Source organism: Dermacentor variabilis, chromosome 6, assembly GCF_050947875.1.
Source record: "Dermacentor variabilis isolate Ectoservices chromosome 6, ASM5094787v1, whole genome shotgun sequence".
NCBI classification, from domain to species: domain Eukaryota; kingdom Metazoa; phylum Arthropoda; class Arachnida; order Ixodida; family Ixodidae; genus Dermacentor; species Dermacentor variabilis.
The window spans coordinates 138,710,283-138,725,817 of NC_134573.1; the positions used below are offsets into that span (position 1 = coordinate 138,710,283).

Below are 15,535 nucleotides of genomic sequence, written 5' to 3' on the forward strand. Positions count from 1 at the left end.
TTTTGCCGGCGCGACTGCGGCGGGGCGGCAGACATTTTGGCCCGATCGTCGTCGCCGCAACACTCATCGGCAGGTGTTTCCAGGCGCGACTGCGGCGATGCGACCGCAAAGGATCACCCTCTCATTCCAGTCATTGTGCCCGAAACAGGCGATGCCAAAGCAGGGATCATCCTCTCATTCCAGTCATTGTGCCCGAAACAGGCGATGCCAAAGCAGGGATCATCCTCTCATTCCAGTCATTGTGCCCGAAACAGGCGATGCCAAAGCAGGGATCATCCTCTCATTACAGTCATTGTGCCCGACCGGCAGCGCTACAACAGGGTGCTACGAGATCGTGCTCGACAGGGTGCTACGAGATCGTGCTCGACATGGTGCTACGGCAGCGCTACGACAGTGTGCGTCACCATTAGCCCATTGTACATTCACGTGCTCGTCTTTTGAGGGGTTCCTTCTTGCCCTCAACTGCGAGAGTATAAAAACAGCTGCCCCCGGACGCCAGGAAGGAGGGCTCCGATTTCTTCTGTTGAGTGAAGTGCTCTCCCGTCTCTCTACTTCGGTCAAACCTGACCGCCAACTCTTTGCGATGTTAAAATAAACAAGTTGTTTCGTTGTTACCAGTCGACTCATGCTTTGCCGGGACCTTCGGATGCTTCCAGTTGTACCCCAGGCCGCCAGGCCAACGCTACCCTTGGGGCTTGCGACCCAGGTACAGCCACGGGCGTCAGCGCCGAGTTCCCAACAGATCGTACCAGCGGTCCGATCCCAAACAGCCGGTAACGTGGAAAGGCCAAGCGAAGGAGAGTCCGCTCCGAGCTGCCGGACTACGCGACTATGCGAGGAGAGAAGCAGACAACACGAACGCCGCATATCCTGGTCCCTTTCGGAGTCGGCCGGCTAGTGTTACACTCAAACGTGTAAAGGCCCGTCCGCAGGGCAACTCGCCGCACGCAGTTTGCCGTTCGCGGGCCGGCGTGCGGCGTTCGTGTTGTCCACTTCTCTCCTCTTGTGTCCGTGTCTGCACGCCTTACCCCTTCTTTGCATTAAGAAAGGATTTCTATATGCCTGTAGCTCGGTCGTAGTGGAGGCTATGCTCGGTTGCTCGGCTCAGCAGGCTCCGTAATCGGCATTTCATCGCTACTCATCATACGTCACGTTTTTGTGCTGGTGTGCTATGACGTCAATATTTTCGTTCCTCCTCTGTGACGTAGTAACTGCCGCGCTAGCGATGGGTCTCGACTACGAGAAGGAGTTTTTAATGACTCTTTGGAGCTCAATTAAAATTCTTTTGAAATGTTTGCAGCGTCCAATACCTCGTTCTGGGTGTCCTTGCATACGGAAGTAGCCTACAACATGCTTTTTATAGCCTCAAAATTTGGTGTCTCAACCCCTTTAACAAACTAAGAAAAGAAGCAAGCCTTACCTATATGGGCTACTGACGTGGTTTGGAAACTTTTCCTTGAACTTCATGACGCCTCCTGGCTTGAGCGGCTTCGGCTTCACAGGAGCTGGTAGCGGTTTCACTCGACGGCTGAAAAGTGAAATGAAACAGGAGTTGACAGGTTGCAGCCCCTTTTAACAGAAACTGTATTGTTTATATTTACTTGTGTTTCTACTTGCAGTAGCATAATATGAAATGAACACATCATAATGTATAAAGAACTGCGATACTTTCACAAACGCAATGCTGGAAGAACAATGTTTAACCACAGTGGGACTTTCAGGGTAGAGTTCAGTGCATAGCAGGGATTAAGGGAAAATTTCTTCAATGACAATGTCATTAGCAGTAGCAGACATCATGCTCCATGCAATAATCGCTAACCGAATAATAATATAGCTAAAATTCATGAATGAACTGTTCAATTCAGTTTGGGAGACATGTTTCAATATTGAAGTGATCTAGCATGCATAAATACATCCATTTACTAAAAATACCCAGACTAGCACCAGTTCCAAGAGATAAGTACACTACTTGAAATTTGCAGCAAAGTGCCAATGCAGTTCTAGTCAACGCTTTGCCAAACTGCATTTCTATGCAATGTCCGTGAGCTTCATATTTAGTGCAATCATTTATTCATAATTATGCTACTGCAGGTCCATGTATACTGCTTTTAATGATCACTTCCTTCAGCAACATGAAACCTTGTGCTGGTTTAATGAAAGAGCAGATGCACAAAGCAAATAATATTCTCTTTTGTATTTCAAATACAGTGATCGAACTGCGAATATTTAGCCACATAATTTTGGGGGGACAACCTAACATGAAATAATATGTAGTAATGAAATTATACAGATCAAACAATAGGTCTCTGTACAGTTCCAATGTCTATTCAAAAAGTTGTCGCTATTGATTTAGCCCCACAATAATTTCCTGCTTTCTGTACCATCATGCTCAGTACATATTGATGTGTAGTACTAAACATAAAAACGCAAAAATTATCAAGCGATGATTACTCCGATTTCTGGCTCATAATTTTCTCTTTGCACGTTAATATGTAGCAGTAAATAAGCTCTGCAGAAATTCACGAGCTAGAGGAAGTTTCATGAAATGAAAAAAATTGTTATCCACTTGACAGTAGCACGAAGCTACAAAAGAAACCCATTGTGCGGAGGTACTGCATGTGCTATTGCGTGCACTATGACACGGAACACATAAATTTGTATTTAGGCTGACTGCAGTTAATTTTCACTGTGACTGAATTTTTGCTCTTATTATAGATGAGTAGTGTATACATTGTCAAAGCAATGTTGGCAAGGCTGCAAAGCTAGTAAATGTCTAATTTCTTTATTAAAAGCCTTTATATGGCACTTGAGCAGATGAAACCAGCACTTGATGGTTGGTGGATATGACGCGAATTCTAAACCACGGCCTCAGAAAATTTCAACGTGTCTTGGGCCCCACCTAACCTCGGAAGTCACACCGAGGAGCCTTGCTGGTTCTCAGCATTCTGGGTTCTGTAACCTTTCTGGAGAGTGGCAGGGGTGACATATTTTCCAGTTTTGGTGTCAAAAGCATCTGTATATGCTAGCCCTCTGCAACGCACATGCTTTTATTTAAAACGTAAAACTTTGCATGGGGATTGCATTACACTGACACAATGCGAAACTAGGCTCTCTTCATGGTCTAAAATTTCGTTGCAGTTGGTCTTTTAAATATAAAATGGCGTAACATCTGTGTAAACACTTGTTTTCCTTCATTCAACTAAAAGCTTTCTTTCTGAGGGATCCACATATATTCCTTTATAGCGTCATGGTCCTTCAGGTAGATGAGAATGCTTGCCTTTTATAAATATACATCAAGTAACCTTCCTGCTCGACAGTTAGCAAAAAGCAGACGTAAGTTAAACTGCAGGGTTCAACACCCTGAAGCTCACAATGGGCTATGAGGGATGCCGAAATCTCTGGGCTAATTTTGACCACCTAGGCTTTTTTAAATGTGCACCCAAAGCAAGGTACATGGTTGTTTTGGTATTCAGTTCCCATCACATAGTGGCCACTCCAGCTGGGATTGGGACCTATGATGTTTTTTTCAGCAGCATAATGCCCTAGCCACTGAGCCACCGTGGCTACAGAGTTAGCACAGTGTAATAAGTGTGTTTTATGTGAAAATTAAGCCATTTTGGCCTTTCAAATACAAATTCACAAGTTTCCTGTCATACTGCCACACCACTGCACCTGCAGTACTTCTGCATGATGCATGCAGGAGTAGTTAGGCTTCACCACCCAGGGATGAATGAATATGCAGATTTCAGAATTGTCTCACCATGCTCAATGCCTAGCACACTATTTCTTTTCTGAGCTGCCTAAATGCTAAGGTAGGGCTTAATAATTCTACAGTGTCATATATGTGCTATAGAGTGCCAGCCCAACTGCCCCAAGTGCGGGGTTCTATTTAGAGAGTGCCATACCTTCCCCATTATAATCGGTGTGTCACAATAAAATGACAACTTTCTTTCAATGTCTGCCACTGCAGCTCATGAAGTCACATGTAGGCAATAAGGGAATGGTGGTCCTGCACGGTGAAAGCTGTCTATGCTCTAACAGAAACAAAGATCAACTTTCTAGGAAGTTAGCATCACCGCAACAAACCATCGACCCCCATGCCTATTGTTACGAATGAACAGGCATTGTATGTATACATGCCTCACAGGGAGATCAAAGCAAATCATTGCGTGGATCAATGTTCCATGTATACCATGGTCCACTGTTAAAGTATGGTTAAGGCAGTGGTACTGCGGTAGCCACCTTGCCAGTAGCCCAGATTCCACCATCAGGCAAGGCCACTATGTCATACCAAAAAAAGAAATGCTCTCTGCCAATTCAACGCAGGTGTGGTGACAGGGGATTTGCTTCGTTGGATAGAAGTGCTTCCCCACCCTAATCCCCACACCTCTCGTGAGAGACAAGTGCTATATCCAGTGGCGTAGCTAGGTCGTCTGGCACCCGGGGCCCATAGGTCTTCTGTCACCCCCCTCCCCGGGTGTAGCCAGCGGAAAGAGGGGTGTCTTCAGACGTATATGACACCCCCACCCCCCCTCAATGCCCCTTGCACCTGAGGCCCACGGCCCCCCGGCCCTCCCTGTTGCTACGCCACTGGCTATATCATACACCATTCTCACTTTGTTGCTGGGCACAATGACAATACTAATACAAATGAACAATGGCGCGACTGCTTCCTCCTCAGCGTGAAGTGCACTGCAGATCATCTCCGCAGCGCTAGTCAATCATTGTCCAAGAATTCTGTAGCCAAAGTAGCATGAGGAAACATGACACAAAAGAAAAGCACTTTCTTTTATCTATAGACCCAGAGTGCCTCCAAGAGACTCAGACATGCCCGGAGAAGGCCACTGTGTTCATCTCAGTGTTGTTTTCTCTTATCCCCTTCTGTAGGGTCGTCTTCCTGACCGAGCAAAAGACTTGCCTTGAGCAAAAGATAAGGCATGCATTTTATTTGTTGTCTTGAGAAGAAAAAGAAAAAGGAAATTTTGCTGGTCGGACTATAACTGCCTTGTGGACAGCTCCTGTCCCAGATGCTTGAGGTCATGGCTCGGTGAGGTGCTGCCATCAACAACCAGGGCTGATGTTCAGCTTCCTGTCTTGCCTTGTCTACATCAGACAAGCACCTAGTGCCATGAGATCATGGGCCACGTCAGTGAACGTGCCCTGCCAAACATCGCTAGCTTGCCATGAGTGACTATGTTTTGTTCGTGCATTCAGTTTATTGTGGCCCGTGTAAGTGTGCCGCTCATGAAAGTTACATGATAGGGAAGGAGGGAATATGGGGGCGGGAGACGAAAGCGGTGGGAAATATGAAATAGTATGAGGAGGTAAAACAGACAAGACAGGCACGATTATGCAGATATGACATGAGGCTGGCTTTCCACAATCGTATTTTTGCCATCATGATAATCATCAACATTTTGGCTACTGGTCCTGTGCACTTCGTGGCACATCCCCTTTTCAGGGCTATTCATAATGATGATTACGAGACATTTAGCAATAATTTTCAGCAGTAAGTTCGTGCATGGCTCTTACAGTAGTGTTGGAAGAGTTTGAATAGCAAAATTGCGCTTCAGCATTTAACAGCCACTGAAAGCATCTCAGAATGGAAAAATAAAATCAGCTACAATAAGAATCTGCCGAGTGTGCCTACCGGACATCTATAATAACTGTTGCGAGCACATGTGCGCATACACATGAAGTTGTGAAGAGTTGAACTTTTTGTATATAGTGCCATGTATTTACGCACCGCCATGCTTTCACCTGCTGCTACTGTTACGAACGACCTGCAGAGGCACCGACCTACAAAATTCTCCCAGCCCACCAATCTGCGGAGGCTGGAGTTCTTTGGGGAAGCGACCGATGGAAAGGCGCCACTAGGTCTGCTGCGATGACTCGTTTTGAAAGGATGACCAGACGTCAGTCCCCAGCCCATCGGTGCCACTATGGCTGTGGCGACAACCTGCTTTGTGAAGACAAGAATGCGCCGCGTCGACCGGGGGACAGCGCCGAGATGGCTAGACGCAGTCGGCAGAGCAAGTATCATCAGTGTGTACGCCGCCACCTTTACGGTTCGGTTTGGAGCAGGGTGGCTCCTGGAAGATATTTGGCGGTGCCGTCTCACGCAGCTTAGAAGTCGTCAGTAAATGGACAGACGCGGCGGCCATTGTCTGCGGCGTCGACTCTGGGATAAAGAGGCGCCTGCTCGGGTCAAGCACCGTGTCTGTGAGAACCCTCTCACCTTGGTGTGGTCAGTGCAACCTGTGTGAAAGTGGAAGCGTAAACCCTCCCCCTCAAAGGATACGATGACTTTGGACGTTCCAAATTAGTCGGCAGTGAACTGCCGTTTTCCCTTGCCTAGGGATCTAGGGGAGGACGGAGTGTATTTAAGGAGCGTTGGCTCATCAGTGTGCATTCCTCTTTCAGCCATGTTAGACTGATGAACTGTAACATTCTGATGTAGATACTGTAAATAAATCCCATATTCCTCATTCTCGATGAAAACAAGTCTCTCCCTTCAACAACGTCCTCAGCGTGGATAAGTTGGACGACGGCATGGGCCAGCTACCATCTATTTAATGCCCGAGGCCAACCATTACACTACGCACACCTCATCAGCCAGTTGAGCAGCCGTGATTGCGAACACTGTCAGATGCCTGAAACGCTGGAACGCATATGTCATTGCCTAGCATATATGCTGGAGCGACGAACGTTGGACAATTTCCTAGCCAGCAATGGCAGGTAACTACAGTCGGAGGATGCTATACCTGTCCTATAGTCCGACACTGGAACTGCAATGTGGACAACAAAAGCACTGTCGAAGTTCCCACATGACAAAAAACTAGATGAGCAACTCCAGTAGGGACACTGTCTAATGTAAATAAGTACTCACTCATGTTCTCATCATCGTCATCATTCATACCAATACTTTCACTCCCCTTCCCTCATTCCCAGCGCAGTGTAGCAGACTATAGCACAACGGCTCAGGCCGACATCTCTGCCTCTCCTGTAAATATAATCTATCGCTCTGTTTCTCTGGACACTGCCTAATTTCAGCCACATGAATAAGGAAAGTACTAAAAACACATCAATAACATTTTGCATTCAAACAGGACATTATACGAGCTATAATTGCTCCGAATAAGAGTCTCTTTTAGGTAATAGTTGCTAGGCTGTTTATACCAGAGATTGTTATATCTGGCTATTTTAGAAAGCAAAATTGGATAAAAGAAAAAAATCCAACATTATTAAGCTCTGTCTAGGAAATAGATAACTATGTCCTAAAGTTACAGCACAAGTCGCAAGGCTGTGAGTGCGGTAGATTTTTAAACATATATTCACAACTAAAACACAGTTAGCAATAACCGTGTATCTCACGCTCATTCTGGAAAATTTATTTCTAAAGCTTACATATCCAGTCACTTATACATTATATATATTTAAAATATACAAGCATTCAAATTTTCAATGGCACTATATATGACAACTTTATAAGGTAAGCAGAGGAGCTGCCATGGCTGTTCAAAAAGTGACAAAAACGGAGTGTTCGTGGCATTCGAGCGGGACCACCACCTTAAAGGGAACAACACCTAAACAGTAATAGAAAGAACATACCAGCAACACCTTCAACTTTATTGAGAAAAAAGGCTCCCCTGTGAAGCATTAGGCAGACATCCGTGCATATGAGCATAGCCTGCACACCGTGTCGCATCTCATCTGTGATCTATGAGTAAGTTCGAACTGGGTCTTCTTTTTATGAGAGGACTGTACTGTACAATAGGAGGTTGCCTAATAACAAGGTTTTTCTAGTTACTTCACAGCAGACAGCTGTGCAAATAAATCAAATGTGCCACATGTTTGCTAGTTAAATTACTCGGTTTTACGTGCCAAAACCATGATCTGATTATGAGGCATGCCGTAGTGGGGGACTCCGGAAATTTCGACCACCTGGGGTTCTTTAACGAGCGCCTAAATCTAAGTACACGGGTGTTTTCACATTTTCCCCCCATCGAAATGTGGCCACCGTGGCCGGGTTTCGGTCCCTCGACCTCGCACTTAGCAGCCCAACACCCTAGCCTCTAAGCAACCGCGGCGTGTCACATGTTTGCTCAGTTCCTCCCTAAATCAACAATGCGTGCTACATCTGAAAGTACTGTACTGCTGCTTTGCATGTTCCTGTGCCTTTAAGTGGCCATGAAAGCATTCTGGTGCTTACCTTATAGTTGGCTTCTTTGCCTTGTTTGTAGTTGTCCCATTGGTATCAAGCGTCGATGGAGATGACTTGGTCCTCTGGTGGTTTCGGTTGACCGCAACTCTACTCCCACTGCCTCCATCCTTTGAACCCTGAGAACCTGAAGGGCTCACGGTACCATTCTTCTTGCCTGGCGTTGGGACCTTATACTGCACAACCAAAATATAAATACAGGTGGCTGGTTAGAGTGGTATGCAAATACTTAAGTTACCAGAATAAGGTTTTTTTTTGAGGAATGCACACATTCAAGAAAACCGTACTTACACCAGCGGAGAGAGAGGGAGGGTAGAGAGAGAAGGCTAGAGACAGTTAGAAATACAGATACTATACGTAAAGGGAGGGAGAGCTATAGAGATAAAACAGAGAGAGAGATGAAGGCTAACAAAGATGTCATATATTGATATATATATCTTTAGGGTGGCTTAGGGGGAGGGATCAACCGCGCTCCTGACGAAGGACAGAGTCAGTACAGCTGAACACTTGTCGACTGATCTTGATCGAGATGAGATCATGGGATTCAGAGAACTAAATGTATTGCACCACTGCCCCTATCTCTCCCTAGGGAGGACTTGTGCCTCGTTAGTAAAGGGCCTTTGATCAACTAATCTGCCCACAAGATGCCATATAACAAATTCTTTGTTCTTAACAGATATTGCTTAAGAAGAAGTGCCTAGTACATTGCTTAAAAAAAAGGAAACAGTAAAAATTGTGCAGTTGGTTACTGAAGGCATTAAAAAAAGTGATGTTATAGAGAAATTATAAAGGCTTTTTATCTCCAACCTGAAAGGCCAGATTGTATGAAATAACTTGAACTAAGGCTGACTGCCAGTTATTGAATCTTGAGCCCTACCATTCGTGGCAAACTAGCAAGTAAGCATGCCCATATCCAAGCGTAAACGGAGGCATACCATTGTCTTCATTATCAGTTTAATTTAACTCTACTGTGGGATGAAGAAATTTCCTAGAGATATATAACCCTTGTTGTGTGTTAACTGAAGGTATTATGTGCTCTTAAGTTTTCCTATTTAAGTGCACCACTTGATCCTCTAGCAACCTCTACTTCATTCTTGTTTCCTTGGCACTAGTTCCATGACTCTGATGCAGTGAAATTGCCACAGTAGCAAATTGCTTCTGGGATTGTTCCCTACTGAATAAGTCCACACAGATTCATAATTCGGAAAGGTTTCTGTATCATACCTATTTGTATGGAAATCATGCCAAACTGATATGACGCCTATACTAACATATGCGCATTACAAAAGCCATATTAAGATATAAGGAACTACTTCAGTAGGGTGATATTAAGTTACCATGTGACAGACAGAAAAGGGAAGAAAGGTTTTTTTAAATTATTTTATTTGATTTTTATTAGTCATATCATAAGAAGCCAACAAACACTACACCAAGGACAACATACGGGAAATTACTTGTTCTTAATAAATTAAATAAAGAAACGATAAATTAATGGAAATGAAAGTGGATGAATAGACAACTTACCGCAGGTGGGGAACGATCCCACAACCTTCGCATTACGCGTGCGATGCTCTTCAATTGAGCTACCGTGGCGCTGTTTCCCCATCCACTTTCTTGGGTATTTATGTTTCCTAGTAGAACCCTGGGAGTGTTAGCCAGCACCACCACTCACGAGCCTTGGCGGCGGATGTGGAACGTCCTTTCTGTCGCAGGCGTCACGAGAACGTGATTTTTTTGGGCGAAGGCAACCAGTCAATAAACCCACTCGTGCTACCTGAACGCATCAATGTTGCCGGATTCGAGATCCTCGTTATGTAATAATAGAGAAGAAAGGGGGTTAACTGAGGGGCCCGATTTTTATTAGTAATATCATAAGAAGCCAACAAACACTGACACCAAGGATAACAGGGGAAATTACTTGTGCTTAATAAATTAAATAAAGAAACGATAAATTAATGGAAATGAAAGTGGAGGAATAAACAACTTGCCGCGGGTGGGGAAGGATCCCACAGGTAGCATGTGTGGGTTTATTGACCGGTTGCCTTCACCTAAAAAGATCACATCCCCCCATGCTGGGTTCCAATGCTCCCATTCGACCATGCTGGTCATTCGAGATCACCTTTATAGAGCCATCGAATGAGGTGATGCCAGTTGATAAATATTTAACTTGGCAGAAGTGTCAAATGGATTTCTTAAATTTCAACCACAGATAACTAAAACCAATTTTACATGCTCGCAAGTTTTAAATGCAGGAAAGTCAGCAAAATGAGGCCACCAGACTAAAATTATTGCATCAAACCCGGAAATTTCATGGTTGAACAGCTTCCATTTAAGTGCAACAATTTGAATAGTTCTTTTTGCAATAACCTCCGAAAGATACAAAAAATGAACTAGGAGCAAAAGCTCTGATGGTATAAAAATAAAAGTGAAGCCCTTTTGACGCAGTCAAATTTAACAGTGAGGCATACACAGTATACAAGATCACCACTGACCTTAGTCCTTGCCTTGAGCCTTTCCACGGCCTCAGCGCTGGCCGGACTCTTAGGTATCCGATTCTTTTTCTCTTGGCACCACGCAATGTGTCGGTCAGCTGCACGGTCGCTGAAGTTGCGATTGCAGCTGGGGCACTCAACATATCCTGGAGGCACAAAGAACAGGTGAGGCATGACTACAACAACATCCTGAGCCATCACCCATCACTCGGATGCCGCCCACTGCCTTTTTGTCAAAAAGTATCATTTTCCCCCAAAACATGCTGATAAATCACTGATCCAGCAAAAGATTCGCATACCAAGCAGTGCCACAACTTATCCATGCACACCAAAGGCAGCATGCAGCAGTGGCCTTAGGTTGTGTTTCTGTTTGTTTGTCTATGTTATGAGTCGACGCACGCACTTGCTAGTGATATATGGCAAACACGTGCTGGCACAGGAGTTTACAAAGCATGTTGAGCACAGATCACTCTAGTCAGTTCTTCACAATAAGCTTATGAACTTCCTTCTGGTCTTACAATAAGGCATATCCCAGTCCCATTTTCCTGACCATTTACATAATCTGGGGGCAGGATGTCAACTTAGGCTGTAATGGCAAGCATGGTCAAACATTATTATACAAATTTAGTTGTGACCATAAATAGGGTAACCAGATTTACTTACTATGAGCAGATTTTATCTTACTGCATTCACGGAGTCACATGTTGTTTATTGGGGGGGATGTTGTTTTGAGCTGTCCTACAAAAATAATGACAATTCAGTGCGTATTCTTACAGTAATTAGTTCCTCGTACGACCAAGTGCATCAGCACTCAGAACTGGAACCTAAGTAGCACATATGACCTGGTTTGCAATAATTTGGAATGAAAACAGACAGCTTGGAAGATGGGAGGGACTCTTTATACTGCATGCCAGCATAAAAGCTGTGGCAGATGGCATGCAACTTTTGTACACATCATCCACTAAGCTTCATTCCGGTGTTAAGTGGTCCCCTACAATTGCGGCTGGGAATGTCAAGCATCTGCAGTGAACTTGAAAAATTAACTTTTGCATTCTGAATTTAAGCTCTCCTTGAAAACGCAAACTTCAATCTAGATACATGTATACACACAGCAAACACTGCAGCAGTCAGCCTGAAAAACAAAACAAATATCGGCACGGTTCCTGGGATCTCCACATTAGAGTCCATGTTTGATAGTGGCATGTCAGTCATTCTGAGCAGGAAATTCATTATGGACTGACATCTGCATGCTTTGAAACAGGAAAGTAGGGCAAACTTTGCAAATTGCGCAAGATGACTGGATGAAAATAGCGGCAGGAGGGCAGTGAACTTGCCTGCAGGCACTGCTGGCCGGCTGCCATTTGAAGCTGCGTCGGTTGACGGCCCGACGTCCTCACCCCGCGCGGCGCGAATTGTCCGGATGAGCTCCTCGTGCTTCTCTTTCCAGTTCGCCCTGGGCTTCGGCTTTGGCTGCAGGAGAAAATCATTTTGCCATACTCAAATTCCAGGCTGACATGACAGATGCAAAGCAGCAAAGCTTACGAAAGAGAAAGATTATTTTTAAACATTTTCGTTGCTCAGAGATCTGAAAAAAATATCACAGACGTAAAAGAGGAACTAAATAGTTGCCGATTTGATTGACGAAATTTTGTGTCCCAAAGAAGAGCTCGGATTATGGGAGACATCGTAATGGACGGATCTGCATTATGGTAATCGTGACCCCCTGGGTTTTTTGAACTTGTCGATAAGTCTAAACGCATGAGCATTTCACTCGCATCAAAACGCAGCCTCATCCTTTTAACAGCACAATTCCATAGGCACTGAGGGAGGTACTAAAGGTGCAATTGGACTGATAGGTGAATGAGTGGATGCATGGCCGTTTAGCTAGGTCAACTATGCTAGTATCATTTGGGACCCACACACTTAAGAAAAAGAATGGCGCTTTGGAAATGATTCAGTGGAGATCCATCAGCTTTGTCTTTTCTGAACACCGCATGACGCACTCCCCAAACTTCTCTGATGCAGCAAAATACAATTTTGGAACTTCAACTGCGCCATAAAATGGGAAGATTAAAGTTTCTTTTTCACCTGAAAAAGAACCGCCTCGCCTTATACCCTGATCCATACATCAAACTTCTGATGCTACAATTAACCCGAAATTGTCATGCTGAATTGATAACACTATTAAGATCATAAACTAGCATGTTTAAGTTCTCCTTCTCTCGCGCTATTACAGAGTGGAACATACTGCCGTATGCTTCATAACAGCAATTCACTTCACATAATGACATCATAACATGCAATGTCATTTCTTGGTTTATATTTCTTTATGTTTTTAAGTACTGCCTTTATTTTTGTAGCGTTCATAGTCACGGCTAACCATGTACTAATTGTTGTCTCCTGCTGCTTTGTTGTACTACTGTCTTGCAGTTATACTATTCCCTTTTTGCAAGGACTGCAAAACTTTGAAACAGTTGTTGTCATGATTAATCAAGTGTCCATTGTTGTGTCACAATGTATTTTTAACAATGTGGATAGTTTGTGGTGCACTACTACGTTGCTGTTTTACACCAGTGCTTGTCGTATGAACTCTTTGATGCCCCTCCTGCAAAAGCCCACACATTGGGCCTGTGCTATTGTAAAAATAAATAAATAAAATAAATAAATACAAGCATTACAAGGTTTGGTTAGAGTAGAGTCGTTGACCATACTCCTGGATGTCTCTTTGCATTTATGATTAGAAAAGAGATGGGGGGGGGGGGCAGTCACTGAGAATTTCAGAATCAAAGACAGTTCGTCTTATCGTCAAATTAAATTACTCCAGAATGGAGAGCAGACTTCATCTATACATAGCTGCAGTGTAAGAACTTCGTACCGCTACAGCAATCAGACTACTGCCAGACTTTCTTGTCAGCTGTGAGTTATGTTAGATGTCATGCACCCCAGAATGGCACTGACAGGTTGCTGTGAACAGGTTCTGTAGAAAAGTCTAATTTATTTCGTCAAGTTGCATTCTCATTCATGTATAAGTGCAACATAATTTGCTCTACGTTATTGTCTGTTGACTAATCTTGACTAATTGCTACCAGGATAACTTACGTCAGCAAAAGTTAGATCTGCATTTCGAAATCAGTGGTATCATTCCTTTCCGATGTTTTATGCCTTCCTTTTCTTTTTCATTCATGAAATATTCATTCTTGGCAAAATAACACATTTATTCTTCTAGAATACCAATCTGTCAATTGACCTTGGCCTAGTTTTCAACTTTAGTGTACCTTTAAGCTTCCAAGCATAAAGTAAATGTGTATCATTGCCATCAAAGCATGGTGTAAGAAAACTAATGCTTAATTGAACAGCCAATCCATGTCATGGAAACAAACGTCCCTTAGCTAACATAAAGAAATAAACATACGCATTTACTTCTGTCATCACTCTGAGTTTGGCACAATCTAGACAGAAAGCAACATGCCAATGCGTGGTACTTCTTGTAAAAGGACACGTGGATGACAAGCAAGAAAATGCCAGGTGTTTTGCCACCACATGAAAAACACCCGAAAGATTGAGAAATAGCTTCAAGTGATTGATGCTCGCTTGAAAAGAAACAAATGGTTCTTGGCAAACGTTTCTGGCCGCAGAGTGAAGCGAAGGAGCAGGAAAAGAACATTAGAGCAACAAATGTGTGCTGCTGAGTTAAGTGAAGAAGCAGGAAAAGAATGTTAGAGCAACAAATGTGCGCAAAGCTAGACCTTTGGCAATAATATCTGAAAGGGGGAGTCGTAAAACATTCACATGCTGGAGTTTTGGTTTGTCGCCAAAAAAAAAAGGGAGGCCGTGAAAAATTTGAACGATGCAACAATTTGTCCCTCAGAAAATTATGTTCTGTGCTTACTATTGTGCTTTCTGGTTATCATTTGCAATAAATTTTGAGGACACATAAGCTTTGCCTTTAGGAACGGAATGTGATAGAATTCAAAGATCCCCGACTACTCGTGCTTCCTGGCAACTGCAGCTTATGCAACTGTAATGTTTACTGGGAAATGCTGGCGGTGAACAGTATGCACATAGGCGAGCTTTCTGGTAGAAACATGGCCTCTTGCATGGGCCGACCTCGGAGGGAGTGCGCAGCCACCCAAAAAAATTTGCACAATTTTCAGGTTTCTGTTATTGTTTCACATTTTTAATATGTAAGTTTAAGAACACCGACAGTGCATGCCTTTTAGGTTAAGTCTGAGAAGATTTGACCTAAAAGGCATGTACTGTCGGTGTTTTGTTTCATAACATTTGTTTGTGGGCTGTCATTCTCAAAATTCTAAAGAATAACTTTGTCAAGAATGTAAGACAATGTATGAGCAACTGTAGTGATAGAATGGTGTGGCAATATAACCCCCATATACTGCATGTCGTATATCAAGGCGTGGCATATACACACACCTAAATATATATGGAAATTTTCGCTAACGGACAAGGAAAACTCCACTGACAGCAACACTGGCACCGGATTTTCTGCGACGCGGGGCTTTTAATACTATCATGTTAAAACACGAGTCACAGGTGTGAAGAATGGCTTTGTCAACACTAATTTGTTAAGATTACTGAGCAACAACTGTGTTATCTGCATGAACGGTAATACAAGTTCTACCTCTTAATTGACGCACCTTACTTTGTGTGAATTACCATATTTGCAGAATTCTAACGTGCACATTTTTAAAATAAAAAGTGCATTCAAATTTGCATGCGCATTACAATCGTAACTAATTCTACTCAAAATCAAAAATGAAACTTATTCGTATTATATATAAAAGAAAGCTCAATGCAAGGTAGC

At 43.6% G+C, this 15,535-nt stretch overlaps 2 protein-coding genes across 6 annotated transcripts in view; one reads left to right on the forward strand and one right to left on the reverse strand.

Moving 5' to 3' along the window:
• Positions 1–15,535, forward strand: part of LOC142585313 (solute carrier organic anion transporter family member 74D-like) — a 572,676-nt gene that overhangs the window by 36,920 nt on the left and 520,221 nt on the right. The window lies entirely within an intron of this gene.
• LOC142585310 (uncharacterized) overlaps positions 1–15,535 on the reverse strand; it is a 51,702-nt gene that overhangs the window by 23,587 nt on the left and 12,580 nt on the right. For all 5 annotated transcript variants that reach the window (XM_075695981.1, XM_075695984.1, XM_075695983.1 and 2 more), the window contains exons 5-8: positions 12,048–12,183; positions 10,714–10,859; positions 8,213–8,397; positions 1,421–1,528 (exon numbers count right to left, since the gene is read on the reverse strand). In XM_075695981.1, the coding sequence (XP_075552096.1) occupies positions 1,421–1,528; positions 8,213–8,397; positions 10,714–10,859; positions 12,048–12,183 (575 nt within the window). The remainder of the gene's footprint in view (positions 1–1,420; positions 1,529–8,212; positions 8,398–10,713; positions 10,860–12,047; positions 12,184–15,535) is intronic.